Raw genomic sequence first — 26725 nt, 5'->3', positions numbered from 1 at the left:
TAATCACTTTCAGACCGGACCATTTTGCTGGTAAATGACCAGAGGTCTTTTTACAATTTGGCACTGCGCTGCTTTAACTGGTAATTGCGCGGTCATGCAATGTTGTACCCAAACAAAATTTGCGTCCTTTTCTTCCCACAAATAGAGCTTTCTTTTGATGGTATTTGATTGCCTCTGCGATTTTTATTTTTTGCGATATAAACGTAAAAAGACCGCAAATTTTGAAAAAAAATGATATTTTCTACTTTTTGTTATTAGAAAAATCCAATAAACTCAATTTTAGTCATACATTTAGGCCAACATGTATTCAGCCACATGTCTTTGGTAAAAAAAAAGTCAATAATTGTATATTTATTGGTTTGCGCAAAAGTTGTCACATCTACAAACTAAGGTAAGTTTTCTGGAATTTACGCAGCTTTTAGTTTACGACTACCTATCTCATTTCTTGAGGTGCTAAAATGGCAGGGCAGTACAAAACCCCCCCAAATGACCACATTTTGGAAAGTAGACCCCCTAAGGAAATTGATAAGTGGCATGTTGAGCCCATTGAATATTTTATTTTTTTGCCTCAAGCGATTGAATTTGAATTTTTTTTTTACACAAAGTTGTCACTAAATGATATAATGCTCACACATGCTATGGGCATATGTGAAATGACACCCCAAAATAAATTCTGCTGCTTCTCCTGAGTACGGGGATACCACATATGTGGGACTTTTTGGGAGCCTAGCCGCGTACGGGGCCCCGAAAACCAAGCACCGCCTTCAGGCTTTCTAAGGGCATAAATTTTTGATTTCACTCCTCACTACCTATTACAGTTTTGAAGGCCATAAAATGCCAAGATGGCACAAAACCCCCACAAATGACCCCATTTTAGAAAGTAGACACCCCAAGCTATTTGCTGAGAGGCATGTTGAGTCCATGGAATATTTTATATTTTGCCACAAGTTGCGGGAAAATTACAAACTTAAATTTTTTTTTATTTTTTTTTTCACAAAGTTGTCACTAAATGATATATTGCTCACACATGATATGGGCATATGTGAAATGACACCCCAAAATAAATTCTGCTGCTTCTCCTGAGTACGAGGATACCACATATGTGGGACTTTTTGGGAGCCTAGCCGCGTACGGGGCCCCGAAAACCAAGAACCGCCTTCAGGTTTTCTAAGGGCGTAAATATTTGACTTCACTCCTCACTACCTATTACAGTTTTGAAGGCCATAAAATGCCAAGATGGCACAAAACCCCCACAAATGACCCCATTTTAGAAAGTAGACACCCCAAGCTATTTGCTGAGAGGCATGTTGAGTCCATGGAATATTTTATATTTTGCCACAATTTGCGGGAATATTACAAACTTTTTTTTTTTTTTCACAAAGTTGTCACTAAATGATATATTGCTCACGCATGCCATGGGCATATGTGAAATGACACCCCAAAATAAATTCTGCTGATTCTCCTGAGTACGGGGATACCACATATGTGGGACTTTTTGGGAGCCTAGCCGCGTACGGGGCCCCAAAAACCAAGCACCGCCTTCAGGCTTTCTAAGGGCGTTACAGTTTTGAAGGCCATAAAATGCCAAGATGGCACAAACCCCCCCAAATGACCCCATTTTGGAAAGTAGGCACCCCTAAATTTAGGGGTACACTAGTGAGACTAGGTAATAAATGGCGGGTGCCCTGAAACTATAAAAAAATAACTAACCAACCAGCATCACCTGTAACAGTTATATGGTGATCACTGGTGAAAGGGTTAACTAGGGGGCAATCAGGGGGCTTTATGCGGTAGTATATGGGGGTCCCTGGCGCTATAAAAAGCTGCGGCGAACCTAAATACCTACCTGCCTAACTAGCGTCACCTGTGACACTAATACAGCGATCAGAAAAACGATCGCTTATTAGGCTGGGTTCACACTGGAGCGATGCGGGAACGCCACGAATCAGCGGCAGGTTCCCGCATCACATGCCTCCCGGCGGCAGTTCACACTGCCCTATGCGAACTGCTGGGAGTGTCAGTGAAATGTTAATGACACCCCCAGATCAGTTCGCATATCGCAGTGCGATCTGCAAACTCGGATCGCATGGTGTGAACACCCATGCGATCCGATTCTGCTGCGGACCAAAAAAAGGGTCCCGTGCGAGTTTGCGGCGGGTGCGACACTAATTCAGCCATACTATCTGTATGGCTGAACTCGAATCGCACAGAGATGGGATGTGATTTGCACTGCAGTGCGGTGCGAATCACATCCGTTCTCATAAACCGCTGCAATGTGAACCCAGCCTTAGTGACACTGGCGACGGGGGGTGATCACGGGGTTAAACCTTTATTGGGGGGGTTAGGGGGGTACCTTAGAACTAAAGGGGGGCTAACTCTAACTGCCCTAACAGTTATTACAGTCACAAATGACACCCGCCGGGTGATGAGGGGGTTAAACCTTTATTAGGTAATAAATGGCGGGTGCCCTGAAACTATAAAAAAATAACTAACCAACCAGCGTCACCTGTAACAGTTATATGGTGATTACTGGTGAAAGGGTTAACTAGGGGGCAATCAGGGGGCTTTATGCGGTAGTATATGAGGGTCCCTAGCGCTATAAAAAGCTGCGGCGAACCTAAATACCTACCTGCCTAACTAGCGTCACCTGTGACACTAATACAGCGATCAGAAAAATGATCGCTTATTAGGCTGGGTTCACACTGGAGCGATGCAGGAACGCCACGAATCCGCGGCGGGTTCCCGCATTGCATGCCTCCCGGCGGCAGTTCACACTGCCCTATGCGAACTGCTGGGAGTGTCAGTGAAATGTTAATGACACCCCCAGATCAGTTCGCATATCGCAGTGCGATCTGCAAACTCGGATCGCATGGTGTGAACACCCATGCGATCCGATTCTGCTGCGGGCCAAAAAAAGGGTCCCGTGCGAATTTGCGGCGGGTGCGGCGGGTGCGATGCGAATTCAGCCATACTATCTGTATGGCTGAACTCGAATTGCACAGAGATCGGATGTTTTCGTCGGGAGCGATCGCGAGGGGGTGGCCATGAATGAATGGCCACCCCCTCATCCCGGATCGCTCCCTAACGAATACCGACCGCCACAGGCACCGGGCGGGGGCCCGATCGGGCCCCCGACCCGCGGGTAGGCAGGGACGTACATGTACGCCCATATGCCTGCCCGTGCCATTCTGTCAACGTACATCGTCGTGCGGCGGTCGGGAAGTGGTTAAAGCCGCCCAGAGGCTCCAAAATAGTGAAGGATCGCCGTATAACACACACCCGGTATTTTCCCCTGATTTTAAGGGGAAAAAAATGTGTGTTATACGCTGATAAATATGGTAATAACTTCAAGTGTGACAATCTTCTATACTGAGCGTGCCTCTACACCCACGTGGGGTGAATCTGAGGGCAAATATCCCCAGCAGGGTCACTATGAATGACTACAACTGAAGAGTGCAATATCTGGTGCAGCTGTGCAGAGAAACCAATCAGCTTTCATTGTCAAAGCTTAACTGAACAAGCTGATGTTAGAAGCTAATTGGCTACCATGCACATCTGCACCAGATTCTGAGTGCTCCAATTTTATTAAGACCCCTTTCACACTGGGGTGCTTTTCAGGCATTTTAGCGCTAAAAATAGCGCCTGTAAAGCACCTGAAAAGCGCTTCTTAAGCCACCCCAGTGTGAAAGCCTGTTTGCTCTCACACTAGGGCAATGCCCTTGCAGGATGGGAAAAAAAGTCCTCCAAGCAGCATCTTTAGGGCTCTGCCCATTGATATGGGTGTCGCTTTCAAAGCGCTTTGAAAGCAGAATTAAGCAGGTACTTTTAACCCTTTTTTAACCCATTCTGTGGGGGGAGGGGGTAAGAGTGCCCCGATAGTGGCACCAAAGTGCCGCTATAACAGGTAAATCACTGCTAAAACTAGCAATGCTTTACCACCAATGCCCATGCCACCCCAGTGTGAAAGGGGTCTAAATATCCCTCTAAAGGCTCAATTTACAAAGCCAACACAGACTTATTTTAAAAGGTTGCAGTTGTCATAAGTCCATAGCTATAACTGAGAGCCTTATCCTTGTGTTAGCACTTTGTGAATTGAGTTTAATGCATGATAAAATCCTGACAGAGGATATAACCCTCTCTCTCTATAAAAAATAGGGTTATATTTTAACTCTTGCTATGAGGCCTGCATGGAAAGTAATGTTAGAGATTAAATTATCATTGAAACTTTTACATGCCATATTTTTCAGCGATTAACACGCACCTTGTTTTTAAGAGGGAAGTTTCAAGGAAAAAAAATAATTTTAAATAAAGAACTTCAAAGCAAAATAGGGGTCAGTGCCCATCCATGCAGCCTCATCAGTGCTCATCTACACCCTCACCATTGCCCATTAATGCAGCCTGATCAGTGCCTATTAACTACTTGTTAACAAGCCATCGCTATATGGCAGAGATATTTGCACAAAACAATCAATATCCACTTATTGCAATTTTTTTTTTACCAAAAAATATGTAGAAGAATACATATTGGCCTAAAGTGGTGAAGACATTTTTTTTTTTTTACATTTTTTGGATATATATTATAGCAAAAAGTAAAAAATGTTTTTGTTTTTTTCAAAATTGTTGGCTTTTTTTGTTTATAGCACAAAGAATAAAAACTGCAGAGGTGATAAAATACCACCAAAATAAAGCTCTATTTGTGGGGGAAAAAAGAATGTCAATTTTGTTTTGGTACAGCGTCACACAACTGCGCAATTGTCAGTTAAAGCGACACAGTGCTGTATCGCAGAAAACGGCCTGGTCAGGGGGCAAATCTTTCAGTCCTTAAAGTGATGTTGCACAGAAAAAAAAAAATCATTGAAATTCTTAAAAAAAATAAAAAAAATACATTTGGAATTTTTGTTTTAACTCGCCTCTGAATTCCTGTTGCTAGGGGGTCCCTCGTAGTCTGCCTCCTTCAGTGCCTGGGCTGGTGACATCACTTCCCCTCAGTGCAGGAAGGGCTCAGCTCTGCCCCTCCCTCCTGTCAGTCATCAGGGACATGTGATGGGTCCCAGATGACTGTGCGGCCCATCATGGCGCGTGGTGCAGCTCGCGAATGCGCAGTGGGTGCCCGGCTTCATTCTCCCGCATCGCTGGACCCTGGGACAGGTAAGTGTCTGATTATTAAAAGTCAGCAGCTGCTGACTTTTATTTTTATTTTTTAAGGGGAACTCCTCTTAAGTGATTAATGCATCCCCCCAATGCCCATCAATGCAGCCTGATCAGCACCCATCCTCAGCCTCTCCATTGTAGCCTGATCAGCACCCATCCTCAGCCTCTCCATTGTAGCCTGATCAGTGCCCATTAATGCAGCCTGATCAGTGCCCATCTGCAGCCTCTCCATTGCAGCCTGGTCATTGGCCATCTGCAGTCTCACATCAGATTACACAGAGCGGGGATCTCCCATTTACTCAATGGCCTCTGTAAAACGAAGTTCCACCTTCTGGACCGGCTCCTATGATAAACAGAACACTGGTCCAATGCTAGGATGTCTATCATAGGAGCCAGTCCAGGAGGTGGGACTTCATATTACAGAGACCGCCGAGTAAACAGGAAATCCCCACTCTGTGTAATCGGGCGGCACTTGTACCCCCTTCCCTTCCATGGCAGCCCAAAGAAGATATTGGCACACATTATTTGCACCCGATTTTCAGGGGGAAAAATGTGTATGTTATACGCTGATAAATACGGTATTTCTATAATTCCAGACATGTTCAATTGTATGTGAATGTGCAACTTTTTATAAAATAATCCCTGGTGATCATGTCATGACAGTCCTTGTTGAGGGATTTCCTCTTATAAGGTGACACCACCCTGTTTTGTCACAGATTTATAAAAGATTAAAACACAATTTTATGAAAATAAAATTGCAGTTGTATATGACACATTGCTTAGCAAACTAAACTCAATCCAATAATCAGAAAATTAAATGATTCAAACCTCCATCAGCACCCCATTACTTGGCACTTTATCCCTTCTAGAAATATCAAACAAGGTTTTTTAGAGGTAAACCAAACCTACGAAAGTGGGACATTAACGTTGCAAGGAATCAGAATTATATTCATAAAAAGGTTTTTCCATACAAAATTTATTTATACAAAATTCATAAAAACAAGACAGTAATCTGTATAATCATACTGAGGTTATATACAACTTTGTGGTCCAATAACAGGTAAAGTTGAGGTAGTTGCGATTGATTTATCCCGACATGTTTCGCTTAATGCTTCATTAGAGGATAAGCAAACTACCAACATAACAAATTCAAAAAAAGAAAACATAAATTAATTTCACAAAATACATTTCTTTTTACACCATTAGTTACATAAAATCAGCATACATAGTGTTTAAAAGACACGAGTCGGGCTCAAAAAGATGGTAATATGCTCACCCCCATATTAACGACCCATTCGTAACCCAGGAAGGATTATATAGCTACCAGATGAATATAGGGAGATGCAATCAATCAATCAATCCAATAATATATTAGATCTATCCAAAACTCTATTTACTAAATTGGAGACCAGAATGAGGAATCATTGACCCTTTTTTCATAAGATATTAAATGGAGCATCATAACATAGTACAGCAAATCATCATATACTTTAAAATAGAAAATAGAATACACAGCTAATAAAATATATCTTTATATACATCTGAGAAATCAACCTTAAAACCCAATTTCAGCCCATCCAATTCCCCTTCATCCGCTTTGGATATCATTTAATCATTGTAAGAATCATTATACATCCCTTTATTCCCGGGCTCTATGTTCTGGTCCTCTTCTGTCCTCAGCAGTGGGCCGGTACTGAATGATGTAGAATACTCCCTTCAGTATTCTCCTGTAAGTCCAGAGGGGTCTGAAGTCACTTCCAAGGGGGCCGGTCCTTGACACCCGCAGCTCATAGAAAATGGAATGAATGACACTGGGCATCATTCTACCTGGGAGAGGAGCCCCATCTAGTGGTAAAAAAGAGATACTGCAGGGGAGTATTTGAAATAAATTATTATTATTATACAGGATTTATATAGTGCCAACAGTTTGTGCAGTGCTTTACAACATGAGGGCAGACAGTACACTTACAATGCAATTCAAAACAGGAGGAGTCAGAGGGCCCTGCTCATTAGAGCTCACAATCTAGGTATATATATATATATATATATATATATATATATATATATATATATATATATATTTTTTTTAACTTTACTTTTTTATTGATCTGTAGTTAGGCTTTAAATAGTTAAAGCAGAAGAAAGTTCTCAGTGAAGATGTATAGCTCGTTAGCTTGGATGTGCAAAAATAATTCCCCAATTGCAGAGCAATTAATGTATTGATCCTCATAGTGATTCTCACCTCCAGTGCTCCTTTTCCCAATTGCAGAGATCTCCAGTGAGATAAAATTCATGCTGGATATTAATTTGCATCATTTATACATCAGAAAATGTATTTCTGTGTTTTCTAGAGGGCATCAGGGGGTTCCACCGTCAGCTGTCATCATATGATGATCCATCACTGAGGAGGATATACGAGTATTATAGAGATGATCTGATCTACATCCTGGAGAACACGGATCCTCATACTGTCCTGGTAGAACTAAAATCTCAGAAAGTCTTAAACACAGAGGTAAGAAAAATAGATTTATAAATTACCTACAGCAATATATGTATAGTAAAGGGGAACTCTGATTCATACAGTAGTTGTAAACATAGAGTCCTTTATAATTGTACACTAGACATGTGCAGAGTAAAATATTTCGTTTCGTAATTTCGTTTTCGTCCGAAAACTTAATTTATTTAGTTACTCCCGAAATTTGTTTTTATTTATTTCATTTTTCATTCAAAAATTGCATTTGTCCGAAAATCCACATGAATTACGATTGAATCTGTCTTTGTAGGCTTATACAGTGGTGTGAAAAAGTGTTTGCCCCCTTCCTCATTTCCTGTTCCTTTGCATGTTTGTCACACTTAAGTGTTTCGGAACATCAAACCAATTTAAACAATAGTCAAGGACAACACAAGTAAACACAAAATGCAATTTGTAAATGAAGGTGTTTATTATTAAAGGTGAAAAAAAATCCAAACCATCATGGCCCTGTGTGAAAAAGTGATTGCCCCCCTTGTTAAAACATACTATAACTGTGGTTGTCCACACCTGAGTTCAATTTCTCTAGCCACACCCAGGCCTGATTATTGCCACACCTGTTCACAATCAAGGCATCACTTAAATAGGAGCTGCTTGACACAGTAAGGTCCACCAGAAGATCCTTAAAAGCTACACATCATGCCGAGACCCAAAGAAATTCAGGAACAATTGAGAAAGAAAGTAATTGAGATCTATCAGTCTGGAAAGGGTTATAAAGCCATTTCCAAAGCTTTGGGAATCCAGCGAACCACAGTGAGAGCCATTATCCACAAATGGCGAAGACATGGAACAGTGGTGAACCTTCCCAGGAGTGGCCGGCCGCCCAAAATTACCCCAAGAGCGCAGCGACGACTCATCCAAGAGGTCACAAAAGACCCCACAACAACGTCCAAGGAACTGCAGGCCTCACATGCCTCAGTTAAGGTCAGCGTTCATGCCTCCACCATCAGGAAAAGACTGGGCAAAAATGGCCTGCATGGCAGAGTTCCAAGGAGAAAACCACTGCTGAGCAAAAAGAACATCAAAGCTCGTCTCAATTTCTCCACAACACATCTTGATGATCCCCAAGACTTTTGGGACAACATTCTGTGGACCGATGAGACAAAAGTGGAACTCTTTGGAAGGTGTGTGTCCAAGTATATCTGGCGTAGAAGGAACACTGCATTTCATAAAAAGAACATTATACCAACAGTAAAATATGGTGGTGGTAGTGTGATGGTCTGGGGCTGTTTTGCTGCTTCAGGACCTGGAAGACTTGCCGTGATAAAAGGAACTATGAATTCTGCTGTCTACCAAGAGATCCTGAAGGAGAATGTCCGACCATCTGTTCGTGTACTCAAGCAGAAACGAACTTGGGTTCTGCAGCAGGACAATGATCCTAAACACACCAGCAAGTCCACCACCGAATGGCTGAAGAAAAACAAAATGAAGACTTTGGAGTGGCCTAGCCAAAGTCCTGACCTGAATCCTATTGAGATGTTGTGGTATGACCTTAAAAAGGCAGTTCATACTCGAAAACCCTCTAATGTAACTGAATTAGGACAATTCTGCAAAGATGAGTGGGCCAAAATTCCTCCAGGACGCTGTAAAAGCCTCATTGCACGTTATCGCAAACGCTTGGTTGCAGTTGTTGCTGCTAAGGGTGGCCCAACCAGTTATTAGGTTTAGGGGGCAATCACTTTTGCACACAGGGCCATGATGGTTTGGATTTTTTTTCACCTTTAATAATAAACACCTTCATTTACAAATTGCATTTTGTGTTTACTTGTGTTGTCCTTGACTATTGTTTAAATTGGTTTGATGTTCCGAAACACTTAAGTGTGACAAACATGCAAAGGAACAGGAAATGAGGAAGGGGGCAAACACTTTTTCACACCACTGTAGTGTCTGTCGAATGTATAAAGAAGATTCGATGGAGCTAGTATACAGCATACTTTAGAACCCTATTAAAGTCTATGGGACTCCAACGTTCAAAATCTAAAGTGCTAATTTTAAAGACTAATTTGCAAGTTACTGTCCTAAAAAGTTTTTGGGGACCCGGGTCCTGCCCCAGGGGACATGTATCAATGCAAAAAAAGTTTTAAAAACTGCAGTTTTTTCGGGAGCAGGGATTTTAATAATGATTAAAGTGAAACAATAAAAGTGTAATATTCCTTTAAATTTCGTAGGGGGGGTGTCTATAGTATGCCTGTGAAGGGGCTCATGTTTCTGGTGCTTAGAACTGTCCCTGCACAAAGTGTCATTTATGCAGGAAAAAAAAGTCCTTTAAAATCACTCGCAGCTATTATGAATTGTCGGCTCCGTAATACAGAGAACACTCATTGAAAGTCATTGATAAATAAATAAATAAATAAATTTAAAAAAAAGCGTGGGGGTCCCCCGAATTCAATTACCAGGCCCTTCAGGTCTGGTATGGATATTAAGGGGAACCCTGCCTCAAATTTAAGAAAAAATTTGATGTGGGGTTCCCCCTAAATATCCATAACCAGACCCTTCAGGTCTGGTATGGATATTAAGGGGAACCCCGCGTCAAATGTAAAAAAAATTGATGTGGGGGTCCCCTAAAAATCCCTACCAGACCCTTTATCCGAGCACGCAACCTGGCAGGCCGCAGGAAAAGAGGGGGGGACGAGAGAGCGCCCCCCCCTCCCTCCTGAACCGTACCAGGCCACATGCCCTCAACATTGGGAGGATGCTTTGGGGGTCTGTGACCCCTCAAAGCACCTTGTCCCCATGTTGATGAGGACAAGGGCCTCATCCTCACAACCCTGGCCGGTGGTTGTGAGGGTCTGCGGGCGGGGGGCTTATCAGAATCTGGAAGCCCCCTTTAACAAGGGGACCCCCAAATCCCGGCCCCCCCTGTTTGAAATGGTAAGGGGGTACAAAAGTACCCCTACCATTTCACAAAGAAAGTGTCAAAAATAGTTAAATAAAACAAACACACTTTAAAATTAAAATAAAATTCCTTTATTAAAAATAAAAAAATAAAAAAAAGATTCCAGCGGCGGTAATCCACTCTTGCTATCCAGCGACGGACGGTCATCTCTCCAGCGATGGCTCATCTCATCCAGCGCAGCGAATCATCCTTCTTCTGTCTCCGTGGAGGAGACACTGCAAGGATTCCGGCAGTCTGACGTTTCTTATATACGGTGGGCGGGGCCACCCATCACCTGACCCCGCCCCCCGTTCCCCGTGACGTATGGGTGACCCCGCCCCCTCTGATGTAACGGAAACCTGCCTGTGTTACATCAGAGGGGTGCGGGGTCACCCATACGTCACAGGGAACCCCGGGTTTCCCCTTGCGTCAGCGGGGGCGGGGTCAGGTGACGGGTGGCCCCACCCTCCGTATATAAGAAACGTCAGCCGCCGGAATGCCTGCAGTGTCTCCTCCACGGAGACAGAAGAAGGATGATTCGCTGCGCTGGATGAGATGAGACATCGCTGGAGAGATGACTGTCCGTCGCTGGATAGCAAGAATATGGATTACCGCCGCTGGAATCTTTTTTTTATTTTTTTTATTTTTAATAAAGGAATTTTTCAAAAGTGTGTTTGTTTTATTTAACTATTTTTGACACTTTTTTTGTGAAATGGTAGGGGTACTTTTGTACCCCCTTACCATTTCAAACAGGGGGGGCCGGGATCTGGGGGTCCCCTTGTTAAAGGGGGCTTCCAGATTCTGATAAGCCCCCCGCCTGCAGACCTCCACAACCACCAGCCAGGGTTGTGGGGATGAGGCCCTTGTCCTCATCAACATGGGGACAAGGTGCTTTGAGGGGTCACAGACCCCCAAAGCATCCTCCCAATGTTGAGGGCATGTGGCCTGGTATGGTTCAGGAGGGAGGGGGGGCGCTCTCTCGTCCCCCCCTCTTTTCCTGCGGCCTGCCAGGTTGCGTGCTCGGATAAAGGGTCTGGTATGGATTTTTAGGGGGACCCCACGTCAATTTTTTTTTACATTTGACACGGGGTTCCCCTTAATATCCCTTAATATCCATACCAGACCTGAAGGGTTCTATAGACAGCTTGTTATTGTCAGAGTCACGTCGAATCTCCTATTCTCTATCTATATCTAGATCATCAGGAAGATCTCCCCCAGTGAATTGCTCTGCCGTGCCCCCCCGCTCCATCCTTGCAGCGTTCTGTTTGGCGCGCTAATCTGCTGACCAAGAAGACAAGATGGCGGAGGCGGACCCAATCTCCATGTCTCTCGTAGAGCGGGTCAAGTTTTGCTTCTTCTGCACCTTCTGAGCCCTCTTGGCGGCTGATGAGGGCATCCCTGGGATGAGGGCACTGAGCCCTGCCTGGATGTGTGCTCTGAACACGGGCAAAACTGCTCCTAAGGACTGGATGAGTGCAGGATAGACGGAGCTCTGAAGAAACATTTGCTGCCTCGCCTACATCTGGCCACGCCCCATATTTTAAAATATTTTATATTAAATTGCCCTTAAAGTGTTTGTGAACCATCACCTTGGAAAACAATCCATTCCGTTTAAATAGAAATGAAAGGCAAAGCATTTGTGTACAGATATAAAATACATCATAAATACTTTTTCCCATAACCTCTGTTCCCCGCTGCATAAGGAGTGTAAAGCCGAGTTCCACCCAGAAATTGAACTTTCGCTGTTTGGATTCCTCCCCTCCTCCTGTGTCACATTTCAGGGGGAAGGGGGAGCAGATACCTGTCAAATCCCAGTATCTGCTCTCACTTCCGGGGAAAATTGCTGCACATTTACACGATTTACGCAATTTCTGGCAAATCCTCCTTTTCCCTACTGACTTCTGGGAGACACACAGGTCCCAGAATACATCAGGGACCAATCAGAACATGCAGCGCAACTCGTGCATGCACAGTAGGGAACCAGAAGTGAAGCCGAAAGTCTTCACTGCCTGGTTTCACTTACCAGGAATGGCAGCGGCAGCATCCAGGAGTTGATCCGAAGATCAGTTGGAGTGCTGACATAGCGGGCTCCCTGGACAGGTTAGTGTCCTTTATATTATTTTTTTCTCCACCGGTGGAACTCAGCTTTAAGGGGGTGGGGGTGGAGAAACAACAGGACACTTATCTTCCCAGTAAATTGCTGTGAGGGGGAATCAGCACAAGGCCATTTGATGACAGGCAGGCTGTTGTTCCAGCACAGCTAGAACAAAGCTGGGAAAAATGTGCTCTAATGCCTAGAGTGGTCAGTTTGAAATAGGAAACAGGGGGACTGGCAGGATCACCTGGTATTCCACACAAAGAAAGCAATAAAAAGAATAAGATACTGTTTAACACAGTTACCTGGTACAGCAGGCACATATCAGAAATATGAAATGTTGAGATAAAGTTCTTTAACCACTTCAATATCGGGCATTTTCACCCCCTTCCTGCCCAGGCCAATTTTCAGCTTTCAGTTCTGTCACACTTTGAGTGACAATTACACTGTCATTGAACACTAATCATATGACATTTTTATTTTTTTCCCACACATAGAGCTTTCTTTTGGTGGTATTTGATCACCACTCGCTACAAATAAAAAAATACCCAAAATTTTGAAAAAATAAATGTTTTTCTTTGTTTTTGTTATAAAATTTTGTAAATAAGTTCAACTCCTTCACTGATGGGCACTGATGAGGAAGCACTGATGGGAACTGATGAGTCGGCGCAGATGAGGTAGCACTGATGAGGAGGCACTAATATGCAGCACTGATATGTAACACTAATGGGCTCTGACAGGTGACAGTTATGGGCACTGATGGACAGCAATGATTGACACTGATGAGCAGCAATGATGGGCACTGATGGGGGCACTGTTTAGCGGCACTGATGGGCAGCACTGATGAGGAGGCACTGACTGGCATTACTGATGGGAACTGATTGACATCCCTTATTGGCATTGATTGGCATTACTGCCAGGCACTGGTGGGCATCGCTGGTGGGCCACTGATGGGCATCACTGATTGGTCTGCACTGATAATCAATGCTCTGGTTATCATTGCAGACCCCCCTTTCATCAGAGCTGCTGATTGGCTCTCCTCTACTCACACCTGTCGGTGCAAATAGAAGAAAGCAGATAAACAGCACTTCCTAGTTACCATGTAATCGGCTGTGAACTGATCATGTGGTAAAAAGCTTACCTCATGGGCTCTTTACCTAGATTGGAGAAGTGGTGTGTCGAACCAACACATCGCTCCACCGACTGATGTGCTGTGTGTCCCCCGAGGGTGCGCACGAGCAGCTTATCCTGCTGGACATCATATGACTACAGTCAGGACAGCTGATCCCCGCTGTGGCCATCATTTTGCTATTGCTATCGGGCAATGTAGTTAAATATATGTTTTTAATCCCATTATCACCCCCTGTAGAGAATAGTATCAATCAGATCTGTTGTCTGTCTTGCCTGTGTTTTTCGTCAGATATGGCGACTCATCAGATTTAGTAACAAGAGTAAGGTTCTGTTGCCGCCATCTTGGTACACCCCGCACTCGTCCACAGTAAGGATACAGTGAGAAATCGGCAAGCGGACATCTTCTTACACCCACCAGAGTCTTATATTTTACACTTATTTTTACAAGTAAACTCAGCTTATATAGTTAAATTGAGTATTTTGAAATCCGTCAGACTGTTTTGATGTTGATTCTTTTAATCAGTGGTGTTCTATCATATTAGCAAACATGTGAGATCACCAGGCCCGCTGGTGATTATTTTTTTTCAATGTGTAAACCTTCAGACGGATTTCAAAATACTTAATTTGACTATATAAGCTGAGTTAACTGTTAAAAATAAGTGTGTAATGCAAGACTCCAGTGTGTGTTTAAAGATGTCCGATTTACGCCTTCTCACTGTATTCTTACTGTGGGGGAGTGCGGGATGTAGCAAGATGGCCTCAATGAAACATCATGTCCTTTTACTAAATCTGATGGGTCACCATATCTGACAGAACACCTGCAGCTCTGGTATTGTCCTATTACATCCAATTGTGATGGGAGAAATATAAAAGCACACAAAGGTCAGGAAGAGTTCAGGCATGTGTCAGCGGTACCCAGTATAACTTCCTTGTAACAAGATCTTCTTTTCTGAATGAAATGTTCAAAGCACCCAGAATCATTTTATGTATTTATCCAAAAAAGTTACATTTTAACAGCAAATATAAAACAATAATAATTTATATTTTCCAGAAATACCAGCCAATGGAAAAAGACCCGTCTTCCTTCTCTCACACCTTGTTACAAGATATTCGGGATCTGGGAAGAGAAGCTGTGATTGGACTCTGGGAATGTCTCTATGCGCTACGGAAAGATCATCCTCATCCTAATTTATTGTCGGTTCTGGATGAAATCACACAGACAGGTAACAGGACTTTGTGTTTTCAGACAACAATGTGATAAAATAATGATTGACACCAATTATCCCAAAATAATGATTGACACCAATTATCCCAAAATAATGATTGACACTAATTATCCCAAAATAATGATTGACACCAATTATCCCAAAATAATGATTGACACCAATTATCCCAAAATAATGATTGACACCAATTATCCCAAAATAATGATTGACACCAATTATCCCAAAATAATGATTGACACTAATTATCCCAAAATAATGATTGACACCAATTATCCCAAAATAATGATTGATACCAATTATCCCGAAATAATGATTGGCACTAATTATCCCAAGTGTCCCTCCATTGTCAGTGATAAACACAGTACACATACACCGCACTCCTCACCACTATCTTTCTTCTCTCCTTTTCTCTTTGGCAGATTTGCTCTTCTTCCCATTTCCAAACAAATCCTCACCGTCAGATCAGAATTTGTATTTATTTTAACAGTATAGATAGGATTTCTAATAATGTGTTTTTTCTGGACTGTAAACCATGTGACCACATTACTCCTCCCCCTTTCTCTGGAACGCCATGTCCCGTCTCCTAACTACTAAAATATTTCTATCTGAAAACTGATATTAGATTACATGGAAACAACCTTGTTTTAGAAAATCATTCTTTACTGCACATTGGAATGGAGGATATAAAAATGGAAAGTGAATGTAAACCCTAAAAATATGAAATGTATCATTGGAAGTAATTTGTTATCTGTTTTATTTGTACAAAAATATTGTGTAGCAGTTTGTTTCCTTTGCAGAGATGTGCACAGTGTTAAAGAGGAAGTAAACCCTTTCTAACCACTTTGACCTACAGGTAAGCCTAGATTAAGGCTTACCTGTAGGTTCAAGCAATATCTCCTAAACCTATATGGTTTAGGAGATATTTGCCCGAAAATAGGCACCGCTGTCTACGGCGCATGCGCCGTAGACAGCGGCGCGCAGGCGCACTAAATGCGGCAAGTCCAAGAATGGATTTGCCTAATTTGTCGACTCCCGTGCGCATGCGCACGGGAGTGACGTCATCGCGGCTTCGCCGAATGGCAGCGGCGGAGCTGCGAGACGCGACTCCCGTGCGCATGCGCGGGAGTGACGTCATCGCGGCTTCGCCGCTTTCATTCGTCGGAGCTGCGAGACGCCACCAGCAAGATGGATGCGGCGGACTACAGGGGACAGCGGCGACTTCGCTGGTTCCTGTGTCAGGTAAGTGACACATAATGAGCTACTATGCGATGCATAGTAGTCCATTATGCTTTAGCTTTGCAGGGAAAAAAAGAGGAAGTAAACCCATCAGGGTTTACTTCCTCTTTAAAGACCATGTTCACCTTTTCCAGAAAATAGTCTATGCAGTCATCATGGGGTCTCAGTAGTTATTAAAGCGGGATTCCACCCTAAAGTGGAACCTCCGCTGATCGGAACCCTCCCCCCCCTCCGGTGTCACAATTGACACCTTTCAGGGGGGAGGGGGGTGGAGATACCTGTCAAAGACAAGTATTTACACCCACTTCCGGGCATAGACTCCCGTGGGAGTCTACGCCATTTCCTGCCCTGCCGTGCTGTGTGCTGGGACACACACGGGTCCCAGTGACAGCGCGGAGATTTCCTATTGCGCGGCGCAACTCACGCATGCGCAGTAAGGAACCGGGAAGTGAAGCCGATTCGCTTCACTTCCTGATTCCCTCACCTAGAATGGTGGCGGCAGCAGCCGAGAGCCGAGCGATCGATCGGCCTCGGCTGCCGGCATCGCTGGACCCCGGGACAGGTGAGTGTCCATTTATTAAAAGTCAGCAGCTGTAGTATTTATAGCTGCTGGCTTTTAATATTATTTTTTTTTGGTGGAATCCCTCTTTAACTGCTTGCTGACCAGCGGCCGCAGTTGTACATCAGGTTGACTCGGCTGCACAAATTGCCATCATTGTAAGTTGGGCATGTACACGGCAATCTGTGCCAATTTACTAGTGGGGGGAGCCAGCCAGCGGGTCCACCCACGATCGCTCCAGAGAGAAGCAGAACAGGGATATGCCAATGTAAGCAAACAGAACCCCCTTTCTGTCAGGGAAGTAGAGTGAGATCGTCTGTTCCTAGTGATTAGGAACAGAGATCTCTCTCCTCCTCCAGTCAGCCCAGCCCCCATACAGTTAGAAACACCTCTCTGGGAACACATTTAACCCCTTGATCACCACTGGTGTTAACCCTTTCCCTGTCAGGCTCATTTATACAGTAATTAGTGCATTTTTATATGGTCCTAAAAAAGTGTCAAAAGTATACAATTTGTCTGCTGCCATTACTAGTAAAAAAAAAAATAATAAAAATGCCATAAAACTATCCCCTATTTCGTAGACACAATAACTTTTGCACAAACCAATCAATATACGCAAAAATTTTTTTTTACCAAAAATATGTATAAGAATACATATTGGCCTAAACTAAGGAAGAAATTTTATGATTACATTTTTGGGGATATTTATAATAGCAAAAAGTAAAAAAAAATTTTTTTTTTTTCAAAATTGCCACTATTTTTGTTTATAGTGCACACAATATAAAAACAGCAGAGGTGATCAAATACCGCCAAAAGAAAGCTCTATGTGTGGGAAAAAAAGGACAGACATTATGTTTGGGTACAACGTCGCTTGACCGCGCAATTGTCAGTGAAAGCGACACAGTGCCATATCACAAAAAATGACCTGGTCAGGAAGGGGGGAAATTTCTCTGGGGCTGAAGTGGTTAAAGAGCACCCTGGTAGAGGTCCCCATATTCTGACCGTATATAAATATACAGAAGTGATCTGATTAATATTGTGTTCTGACTGATTGTATAAATAATATACCGGCCATATTTCATCTTAGTGTATTAACCCTTTCACTGCCAGGGCAGTTTTTGCATTTTTTATACATGTTAAGTAAGAAAGCCAGTATGGTGGTCTGAATTTATAGGAGGAGCCCAGGGGGTATTTAAGTAGATCACTCACCCATGCTCCTTGTCAGTTCCAGTGCGTGATACCCTCCCCCCTTTTTCCTCCTTTTTCAGGGCACTTCTCAGCACATTTCTCTCCACGATCATTTATTACTTATCTTGGGTATGTCTCCTTTTATTGCCATACCGGCCAGATGACCAAGGCATACCTCATGTCTATTTTATGTTTTAAGTCTTGTCGCGTGTTTATGTGATCCACAGTTGTCTCGGTCATAGGGCACAACCATTAATGGCACATTTTAGGCCTAAAGATCAGTTAAAATCCCCACACATTACATATATTCTGAAGGAAACAGTTTATCAAACATATTTGCAGTAAAAAATATATTTTAGTGCAAAAACACAATATATTTCTAATTTTTCTTAATAAAATATAAATGTTGTGGTATAGATACCCAAAGGGTCAAACCTTAAAACAAATCTCCAGCTTTACTTTAACTAATTAGTTTGCTCAATGCTGGCCCAAGTGCTCTGTATAAACTCTACACAGTGTTTTGTTCTGGCTATGGGACTTAAACATCCCATCCCACATCATGACATCATCCACCCATCTCTCCACCTCAGCCAATCAGAGGAAGCTTCGTATTTATTCATGCAGTTCATATAGTGTGCCCAGCAGGTGCACATGTTAGTGTAGGAAAGCATTTCACAACCTTTTTCTAGTCAAGGCACCCTTGAAAAGTATTTTCAGTCTTGCACCACCCCAATCTAAGGCTTGGTTCACATTGCTGCATATCACAGAACGCTCATAAAAATGCACATGTTCCTGACACACAGATAAACATACTGCTAATTACCAGATGTGCAGGGGTGACTGTGACGGACCCCAGTACTCAAGAGGAAAATGTCCACAGTATAAGTTTCCCTTGCCCGGTACCAGCATGATCCAAGATCCCTTAGTCCACCCAGTTACTTGTCGAGACATCAGTGTAGGGTGCTGGAAAACATAAGACTGTTTATTCAAACACAGGTACAGAGAGATATACACTCCGGGGACAATCCTCCCTTCTTTGCATAATAACACAGTTTGGGGCAAACTATATTCAGTAACAAGAGATAGACAGCCTTTAGGAGGGGCTGCAGGAGAAATCCCCCTCCCCTCTCACAGCTAATCCACATACACATATACATCCCATAATACTTTTCTCCCAAGGTAGACAGAAACAATAGAACAATGGGATACAGCCACTTAAAAAGGAATTGCAGTCTGCTCACATAATTTGTAATAAAACATCTTTGCCATTCTGAAGCTTCCCTCCAACCACTTTGCATAATATTTTATATATACTGTGATTCTGTACTTGCCAAATATGCTGAAGAAATCTCCCTCCACTAAGTCTGGCCGCAGCCATTTTACCTGGGGGCAGCTGAAGCTGCTACCTGTCCACTTCCTGGATTTACACAAACCCACAGATGCACACCTCCAGCTCTGCAGCCCTGCAGCTGTCATTGGCCCTCTTATGACTCCTTCCCCCTCCCTTCCTGGCAAACTCTCATGAGAGTGAGAGAGAGAGAGCTGTGCATGGCGTCATTAGCCTAGGATTTTTTGCCACGCTTGATCGACTTGTTGCAAAGTTTACTTTTTTGCCATGCTTGATCTGCTTGTTGCAAAGTTTGCAAATTGCAACAGTGCGATTGGCTGCACATGTGCTAAAAAAGGCCCAAACAGCTGAGCTGTGGGAAGTGAGCTGGGAGATCAAAGCTCCACAATCTGATGAAATAGGGTGGCTGCTCTCTGCTCTTCCATGATGGCTGCCTCATTGGGGTTGTGCCTCCCACTCAATTTCCTCCTCTGCTCTATCTGGTACCCAAGTTGCACCAGTGACATCATCATCATCATCCCCTCCATCCTCACCATCACTGGAGCCAACATGGCAATACGCTGTGGATGGGTGAACATAACTGCCAATTTGTTGTTAACCAGTGTTCTCCCCTCTCTGTAGGCTCATGTCCCTACTGTCCTCAACCTCAGAATCAACATCTGAACAATGGTCTGGCAATTATTTGAGTTCTTTAAGTACCCTCGGATACAAGTCATCTGGCCCCGGTGATTTATTAATGTTAAGTTTCCCAAGCCTAATTTTAATTCTGTCCTCTGATAACCATGGAGGTGCTTCCTGTGATGTGTCATAAGGATAAACACTGCTGTTTTGGTTACAGAAGCCCCGCTCTTGCCCTCGTGAAGACTGAGAAGAAGAAATTCAATACCTTTGCCATCTCCACATCCTTTATAATCTGATGTCCTTCCTCATTCTTTATGGGGCCAATATGGTCTGTCCTCACTTTTTTACTGTTTACATACTGTGGTAGTGTGATACCCCACCAGTGTATGGGTCTAGGATTCTCAACCAGGCAGGTTGAGGGGCTCCAGTGTATTTGCTTGTTTGGGAGGAAACTGGCTTTTCAGTTTTCTCATTATTTATTTAAGTCCACTTTGGGACCTGGAGCACGGGGATTTCTTAGTGATCCCGGTGGGATGAAATCCCCAGTCCTGGGTCCAGGTTTGGAGACTCACCAGCACACTAATTGTTCAGGTGTGTGTGGGCCTGATAGTAGAGTCAGGACTATGGTTCTGGGCTCCACCCTCCTGAGGAGTCCAGGCTTGCAAGGGAGAACCCGGAGAGGGCAGGTGTGCACTGGAGTAGCCAGACAGTGCAGGTGGCATGGTGAAAGCCAGAGACCCGAGCCTGAGGTCGCTGACAGGAGTCAGGAGGCTCCGTGTCGGAGCCTGAGCAGTGGTGCTGCTGCTGAAGATAGCCAGGTGGCTTGGCATTTTGCACTTATGTTGCTGTGGAAAGCTGAAACCCATGCATGGGCAACTGTTTTGTTATTGGACTTATTTTTTCCTTTAATATAAGTGGGCTAACTAGCCCTTATATAGCACAACTGGTGTGGACTCAGTTCACTGATAGGCTCTACATTAAGCTAAACAGCCCCCAACTTTCCAATACTTAAATAATTTTTTGGGATTTCTTTGCTCTCCCCTGCTATGTGTCTTTCATGTTCTATCTTAGCCGCCCTAATTGCACCCTTACATTTCTTGCTGCATTTTTTATAAAGTCTGAATGCTGATGATCCCTCAACCTTGTATTTTTTGATGGCCTTCTTTGCTTTTATATGCATTTTTACATTGGAGTTAAGCCATCCAGGACTTTTGTTCGCTTTGTTTTGTTTATTACCCAATGGGATGCATTGGCTAATGCCCTTATTTACTGTGCTCTTAAAGCAAACCCATCTCTCCTCTGTGTTCTTTGTTCCTAAGATTTTATCCCAATTCATGCCTTCTAACAAAGTTCGTAGTTTAGGGAAGTTGGCTCTTTTGAAATTCAGTGTCTTTGTATTCCCCTTATGTTTCCTATTTGTGTGATTTATACTAAAGCCAATTGACCTGTGATCACGGTTTCCTAAATTGCCTCGTATTTCCACATCCGTGATCAGGTCTGTATTGTCGGTAATCGGTAGATCCAGTAACACTTTATTTCTAGTTGGTGCGTCTACCATCTGACCCATAACATTTTCCTGCTAGACATTTAGGAACTGGCGAGCCTTAGATAAATGCACTGTTCCCTCCGCCCAGTCTATGTCTGGATAATTAAAATCCCCCATTATGATAACACTGCCCATCCTTGCTGCTAATCCAACTCATGATAGGAGATCCATCCCAGGTTAGGGGGCCTGTAGCATACTCCCAGTAATATTTTCCCCTTAGCTTCATCCCTTTGGTGCGCTACCCATAACGATTCCATCTCCTCCCTAGCTCCCTTAGTGATGTAATCTCTCACATTCACTTGTACAACTTTCTTGATATATAGGCATACCCCTCCCCTTTTTTATTCTCTCTATCGGTGCGATAAAGGGTATACCCTTGAATGGTTGCCAGCTAATGATGAGAGCTGTTGAACCAGGTCTCTGAAATTCCCACAAAATCCAAATCCTCTTTGTACAACAGTATCTCTAGTTCACCCATTGATTTGATGAATTTGATCATTGCTTAAAAGACCAGATTGGAGACCAAATTGGAAAATCTACAGGATGAGATTACTGCTTTACAACAAGAAATTTTACCGTTGCAACATGTAACCCAATTTGCTGTGTTGGATCAACAACTCAATGAAAAAGTCAACAAAATTGAGATGGACACTATTGCTGGAAAGAAAGAGAAGCTCCTTTGCGATTAATTGGACTAGGAACTTAATAATGTTTATGTTTGGAAGAAAACACGCCCTTTGGTTCATTTTGGCAATTCACACAAGAAATGGGTTAGCTTCTCTGACACAGAACCAGAAATTATGAACAACACTCTTGTGGTGTCTGATGGTTCTTCTGATCAATCTGGAGCATCCGGTGTCACCAATGAGGAAAGTAAACCCGTGTCCTCAAAAAAACGGACAACACAAGTTCAACAGCAAGAAGTTTCATCACAAGGAAACAAGAAGGGGACACATAGGCGATTCTACTCAGACACGTTCTGCCCTCAGAGCTCAGAAGAGTACTTACAACAATGTGATAAATGTATCACACAGAGGAGTGTTAACAGATAAAGAAATCTCCCTTTTATCCAAGGGCTTGAACTTTTGTTCTCATTCACATTTTGATCCATTTAATACCATATTGGACATGAATAAATGTATTCATAACTTAACTGTTGACATTATTTTAATGAAGACGATGATATACAAGGAAATTATATTTCTACTGCTGAATGCCCTGTTGTTGCTAGTGTTTTGTACTTTAGAGAGAATTGTACAATTATTGATATGGAGGATCTTGATTTTGAACATTTCCCATTGTCTGGATGCGGGACTGATTGTGGTGGCACCTGGAGAGTTCCCTTCTGTGCCATCAAATTTTTATCCTATACAGTCTAGCAATCCGGACATGGATAGATTCCATAAATTGATAGAGAGAGATCTGTTTGATTTAGCTACACACACGCCATTTCAATCTCAAATTTAACCACTTAAGCCCCGGACCAATTTGCAGCCAAAGGACCAATCCCCTTTTTGCGATTCGGCACTGCGTCAATTTAACTGACAATTGCGCGGTCGTGCGAAGTGGCTCCCAAACAAAATTGGCGTCCTTTTTTTCCCACAAATAGAGCTTTCTTTTAGTGGTATTTGATCACCTCTACGGTTTTTATTTTTTGCGCTATAAACAAAAATAGAGTACAATTTTGAAAAAAATTCAATATTTTTTACTTTTTGCTATAATAAATATCCCCAAAAATATATATAAAAAACATTTTTTCCCTCAGTTTAGGCCGATACATATTCTTCTACATATTTTTGGTAAAAAAAAATTGCAATTATTGATTGGTTTGCGCAAAAGTTATAGCATTTACAAAATAGGGGATAGTTATATAGCATTTTTATTATTTTTTTTTTACTAGTAATGACGGCGATCAGCGATTTTTTTTTTATTGTGACTGCAACATTTTTGGCGGACACATCGGACATTTTTGACACATTTTTGGAACCATTGTCATATATACAGCAATCAGTGGTATTTAAATGCACTGATTCCTGTGTAAATGACACTGGCAGTGAAGGAGTTAACCACTAGGGGCCAGTGTAGGTGTTATGTATGACGTTAAGTGCTTCTTTTATTGTAGGGGGGCCTGGCATGTGACATCACTGATCGTCCTTCCCCATAAAAGGGAAGAGACGATCGTGACAGCCACACAGGGAAGCACGGGGAGATGTTTGTTTACACAGACCTCTCCTCCTTCTTCAGCTCTGTGACCCAATCGCGGGACACCAGCGGCGATCGGGTCCTCTGGTCCCGCACCCACGGTCACGGAACACAGGACCAGATAGCCGGCGGCGCACTCCCGACCCACGGCTGGGCACTTAAAAAGCAACGTACAGGTACATGCTTGTGCCCAGCCATGCCATTCTGCCGACGTACATCGGCGTGAGGCGGCCCTTAAGTGGTTAAGGAGACAATCTCTCCTGTTTAGAAAGATCCTCTTTGAACAACCTTATGGAAGATAAAGGGGGATCGGTGGTTGTTTTAGACACTATTACATATAGGGATGAGGCCCTCGGACAGTTAAGGGACACGGATACCTATGTTCCACTTAAAAGCAACCCCACAGATAAATATAAAATATCTTAATAAATTTGATTAACAAAGGGGCAGGTTTAGGGGAATTCACTCCCAAAGAAGCATGAACATGAATTCCAGATTTTCCTATTTTACCAATTTTCCATCATCTTCCTAAAGTCCACAAGGGCCTTGATCCACTATGTGGCAGACCAATGGTTTTGGGTATTGGACCCCTAATGCCTTGTACACACGATCAAACAATCCAGTGGAAAAGTTGAGACTTGAGTCCGCCGGACAATCCCGCCGCGTGTGGGCTGCGGCGGACTTTTTTTATCCAAAAGTCCGGCGCACTAAGAAAATATTTTTACACTCCAATCTGTCCGCCGGACTCACATTTTGGCGGACAATCTGGCCGTGTTTGTGCCAGTCCGGCGTACTTTTGAAATGAACGGACTTTTCCCGCCCAGAGAAAAGTCCGCTCATTTTGAGCGCGTCTCCAGGTAGCGGGGCCACCGAAGGAGGCATCGCTGGCCCCGTCACCTGATATGGACTTAAAGGGGAATCCCTATGCCGAAAAATCGATGTGGGGGTCCCCCCAGGTCCATATCAGACCCTTATCCGAGCACGCTACCCAGCCCGCCAGGAAAGGGGGTGGGGACGAGTGAGCGCCCTCCCTCCTGAGCCGTACCAGGCTGCGTGCCTTCAACATGGGGGGGTGCCTTGGGGAAGGGGGGCCGCGTGGCCCCCCCACCCCAAAGCACCTTGTCCCCATGTTGATGAGGACAAGGGCCTCTTCCCAACAACCCTGGCTGTTGGTTGTCGGGGCCTGCGGGTGGGGGGCTTATCGGAATCCTCTGGGACTGTGACATCATAATGGGCGGGGACATCATCCGGTGATGTCCCTATATAAGTCGCTGCACGCCGCGTCCCTGTCATTGTGACCGGAGAGAGCGACAAGGCGACATCTTCAGAAGAGAAGAACAGAATAGAAGAACAGAAGGCCAGAAGACAGCGGCGACAGAAGACCGGGCCACCGCTTGTAAAAGAGCTAGAAGACGGTGCGGTGGCCCGGCAAGAAGAACCGAAGAGGGGGACAAGACCCCCTAAATCAGAAGAAGAGGGCAGCAGCAAAGAAGAAAGCTGGGCTCCTCCGCTAGTAAAAGAGCTAGCAGAAGATAGCGGAGGAGTCCGGCGAGAAGTCCTCCGAAGACGGAAGACCCCCGGAGCTGTGCAATAAACTATTTTAACCCTTGTGTGTTGTGTTTTTTTTTTTACTTTTTTTCACAGGTGAATGGGTAGGGGTACATTGTACCCCATACTCATTCACATAGGGTGGGGGGCCGGTATCCGGGGGCACCCTTTTTAAAGGGGGCTCCCGGATTCCGATAAGCCCCCCACCCGCAGACCCCGACAACCAACAGACAGGGTTGTCGGGAAGAGACCCTTGTCCTCATCAACATGGGGACAAGGTGCTTTGTTGTGGGGGGGCCGTGCGGCCCCCCTTCCCCAAGGCACCCCCCATGTTGAGGGCACGCAGCCTGGTACGGCTCAGGAGGGGGGGTGCTCGCTCATCCCCACCCCCTTTCCTGGCCGGCCGGGTAGCGTGCTCGGATAAGGGTTTGATATGGACTTGGGGGGGCCCCATGCCGATTTTTCAGCGTAGAGATTCCCTATTAAGTCCATACCAGGTGACGGGGCCAGCGACGCCTCCTTCGCTGGCCCTGGCTACCTGGAGACGCACTCAAAATGAGCGGACTTTCCTCCGCGTGTGTGGGCAAGTCCGTTCATTTCAAAAGTACGGCGGATAGTCCGGTGGACTTAGTACGCCCTATTAGTCCGCTGAAAAAGTGCCGTGTGTGGGCAAGTAGCTCGTTCGGAAAGTCCGGCGGAAAGTCCGCCAGACTAAGTCCGCCGCATAGTCTGCTACGTGCGTACGCGGCATTAGTGAACGCTTGGGACAATGGATGGATGGACAACTTCAGCCATTGGTATTTAGTTTACCCAGCTATTTGAGGGACACTAATTATTTGTTATCGGTTATGGACAAACTTGAGTGGTGTGAGAACTATATCTGTATTTCATGTGATGTGTCCAGTCTGTATTCCTCCATGCCACACACATTGGCAAATACTTCCATCTCATTTTTCTTCAACATTGCACTGATTTGTCATTGGAATTTATGTGGTTTCATTTAGGAGACTTTAGATCTTTTATTGACTCTTTCACTATGGTGTGGGGCCACGATGGGAGACCAATTTTCTCCCTCACTTGCCAACCTATTTATGGGTTGGTGGGAGCGGTCCCACATCTTTGGAGAGGTGAACCATTTCAAGAGTCACATTTCATATTTAAACTATATAGACAATCTAATTTTTGTCTGCAAGAGGGATGTTGATCTCACTGCTTTTTAAGCATATCTGAATGTCAATCAGTGCAATTTGAGATTTACAGTTGAGAGTGACCCTCATGTGAGTTAATGTTTGGATGTATGTTTGAGTGGTAGCATTTATGGAGTCTCTACTCGGCTATATAAAAAAAAGCCACTAGCAGGAAATAGTGTTTATTGGCTGGATCAAGTCAACCACACCACACTATAAAGGGAATCCCAGTAGGACAGTTTCTGAGGCTGCACAGAATTTGTAGTTCTCAGTTAGATTTTG

At 43.9% G+C, this 26725-nt stretch overlaps 2 protein-coding genes across 2 annotated transcripts in view; both read left to right on the top strand.

Annotated features, from left to right (window-relative positions):
* LOC143942631 (NACHT, LRR and PYD domains-containing protein 12-like) overlaps positions 1-26725 on the top strand; it is a 1996551-nt gene that overhangs the window by 1021829 nt on the left and 947997 nt on the right. The window lies entirely within an intron of this gene.
* Positions 1-26725, top strand: part of LOC143943387 (NACHT, LRR and PYD domains-containing protein 3-like) — a 218393-nt gene that overhangs the window by 10716 nt on the left and 180952 nt on the right. The window contains exons 2-3 of the mRNA XM_077465121.1: positions 7503-7663; positions 14834-15005. Coding sequence (XP_077321247.1) covers positions 7503-7663; positions 14834-15005 — 333 coding nt within the window. The remainder of the gene's footprint in view (positions 1-7502; positions 7664-14833; positions 15006-26725) is intronic.

The sequence above is a fragment of the Lithobates pipiens genome, unplaced genomic scaffold (genome assembly GCF_037356315.1).
Source record: "Lithobates pipiens isolate NorthernLeopardFrog02 unplaced genomic scaffold, aLitPip1_a1.2 Scaffold_30, whole genome shotgun sequence".
Taxonomy (NCBI): Eukaryota; Metazoa; Chordata; class Amphibia; order Anura; family Ranidae; genus Lithobates; species Lithobates pipiens.
The sequence above is the reverse complement of the archived record's forward strand: the minus strand, read 5'-3'. Positions and strand labels throughout refer to the sequence as shown.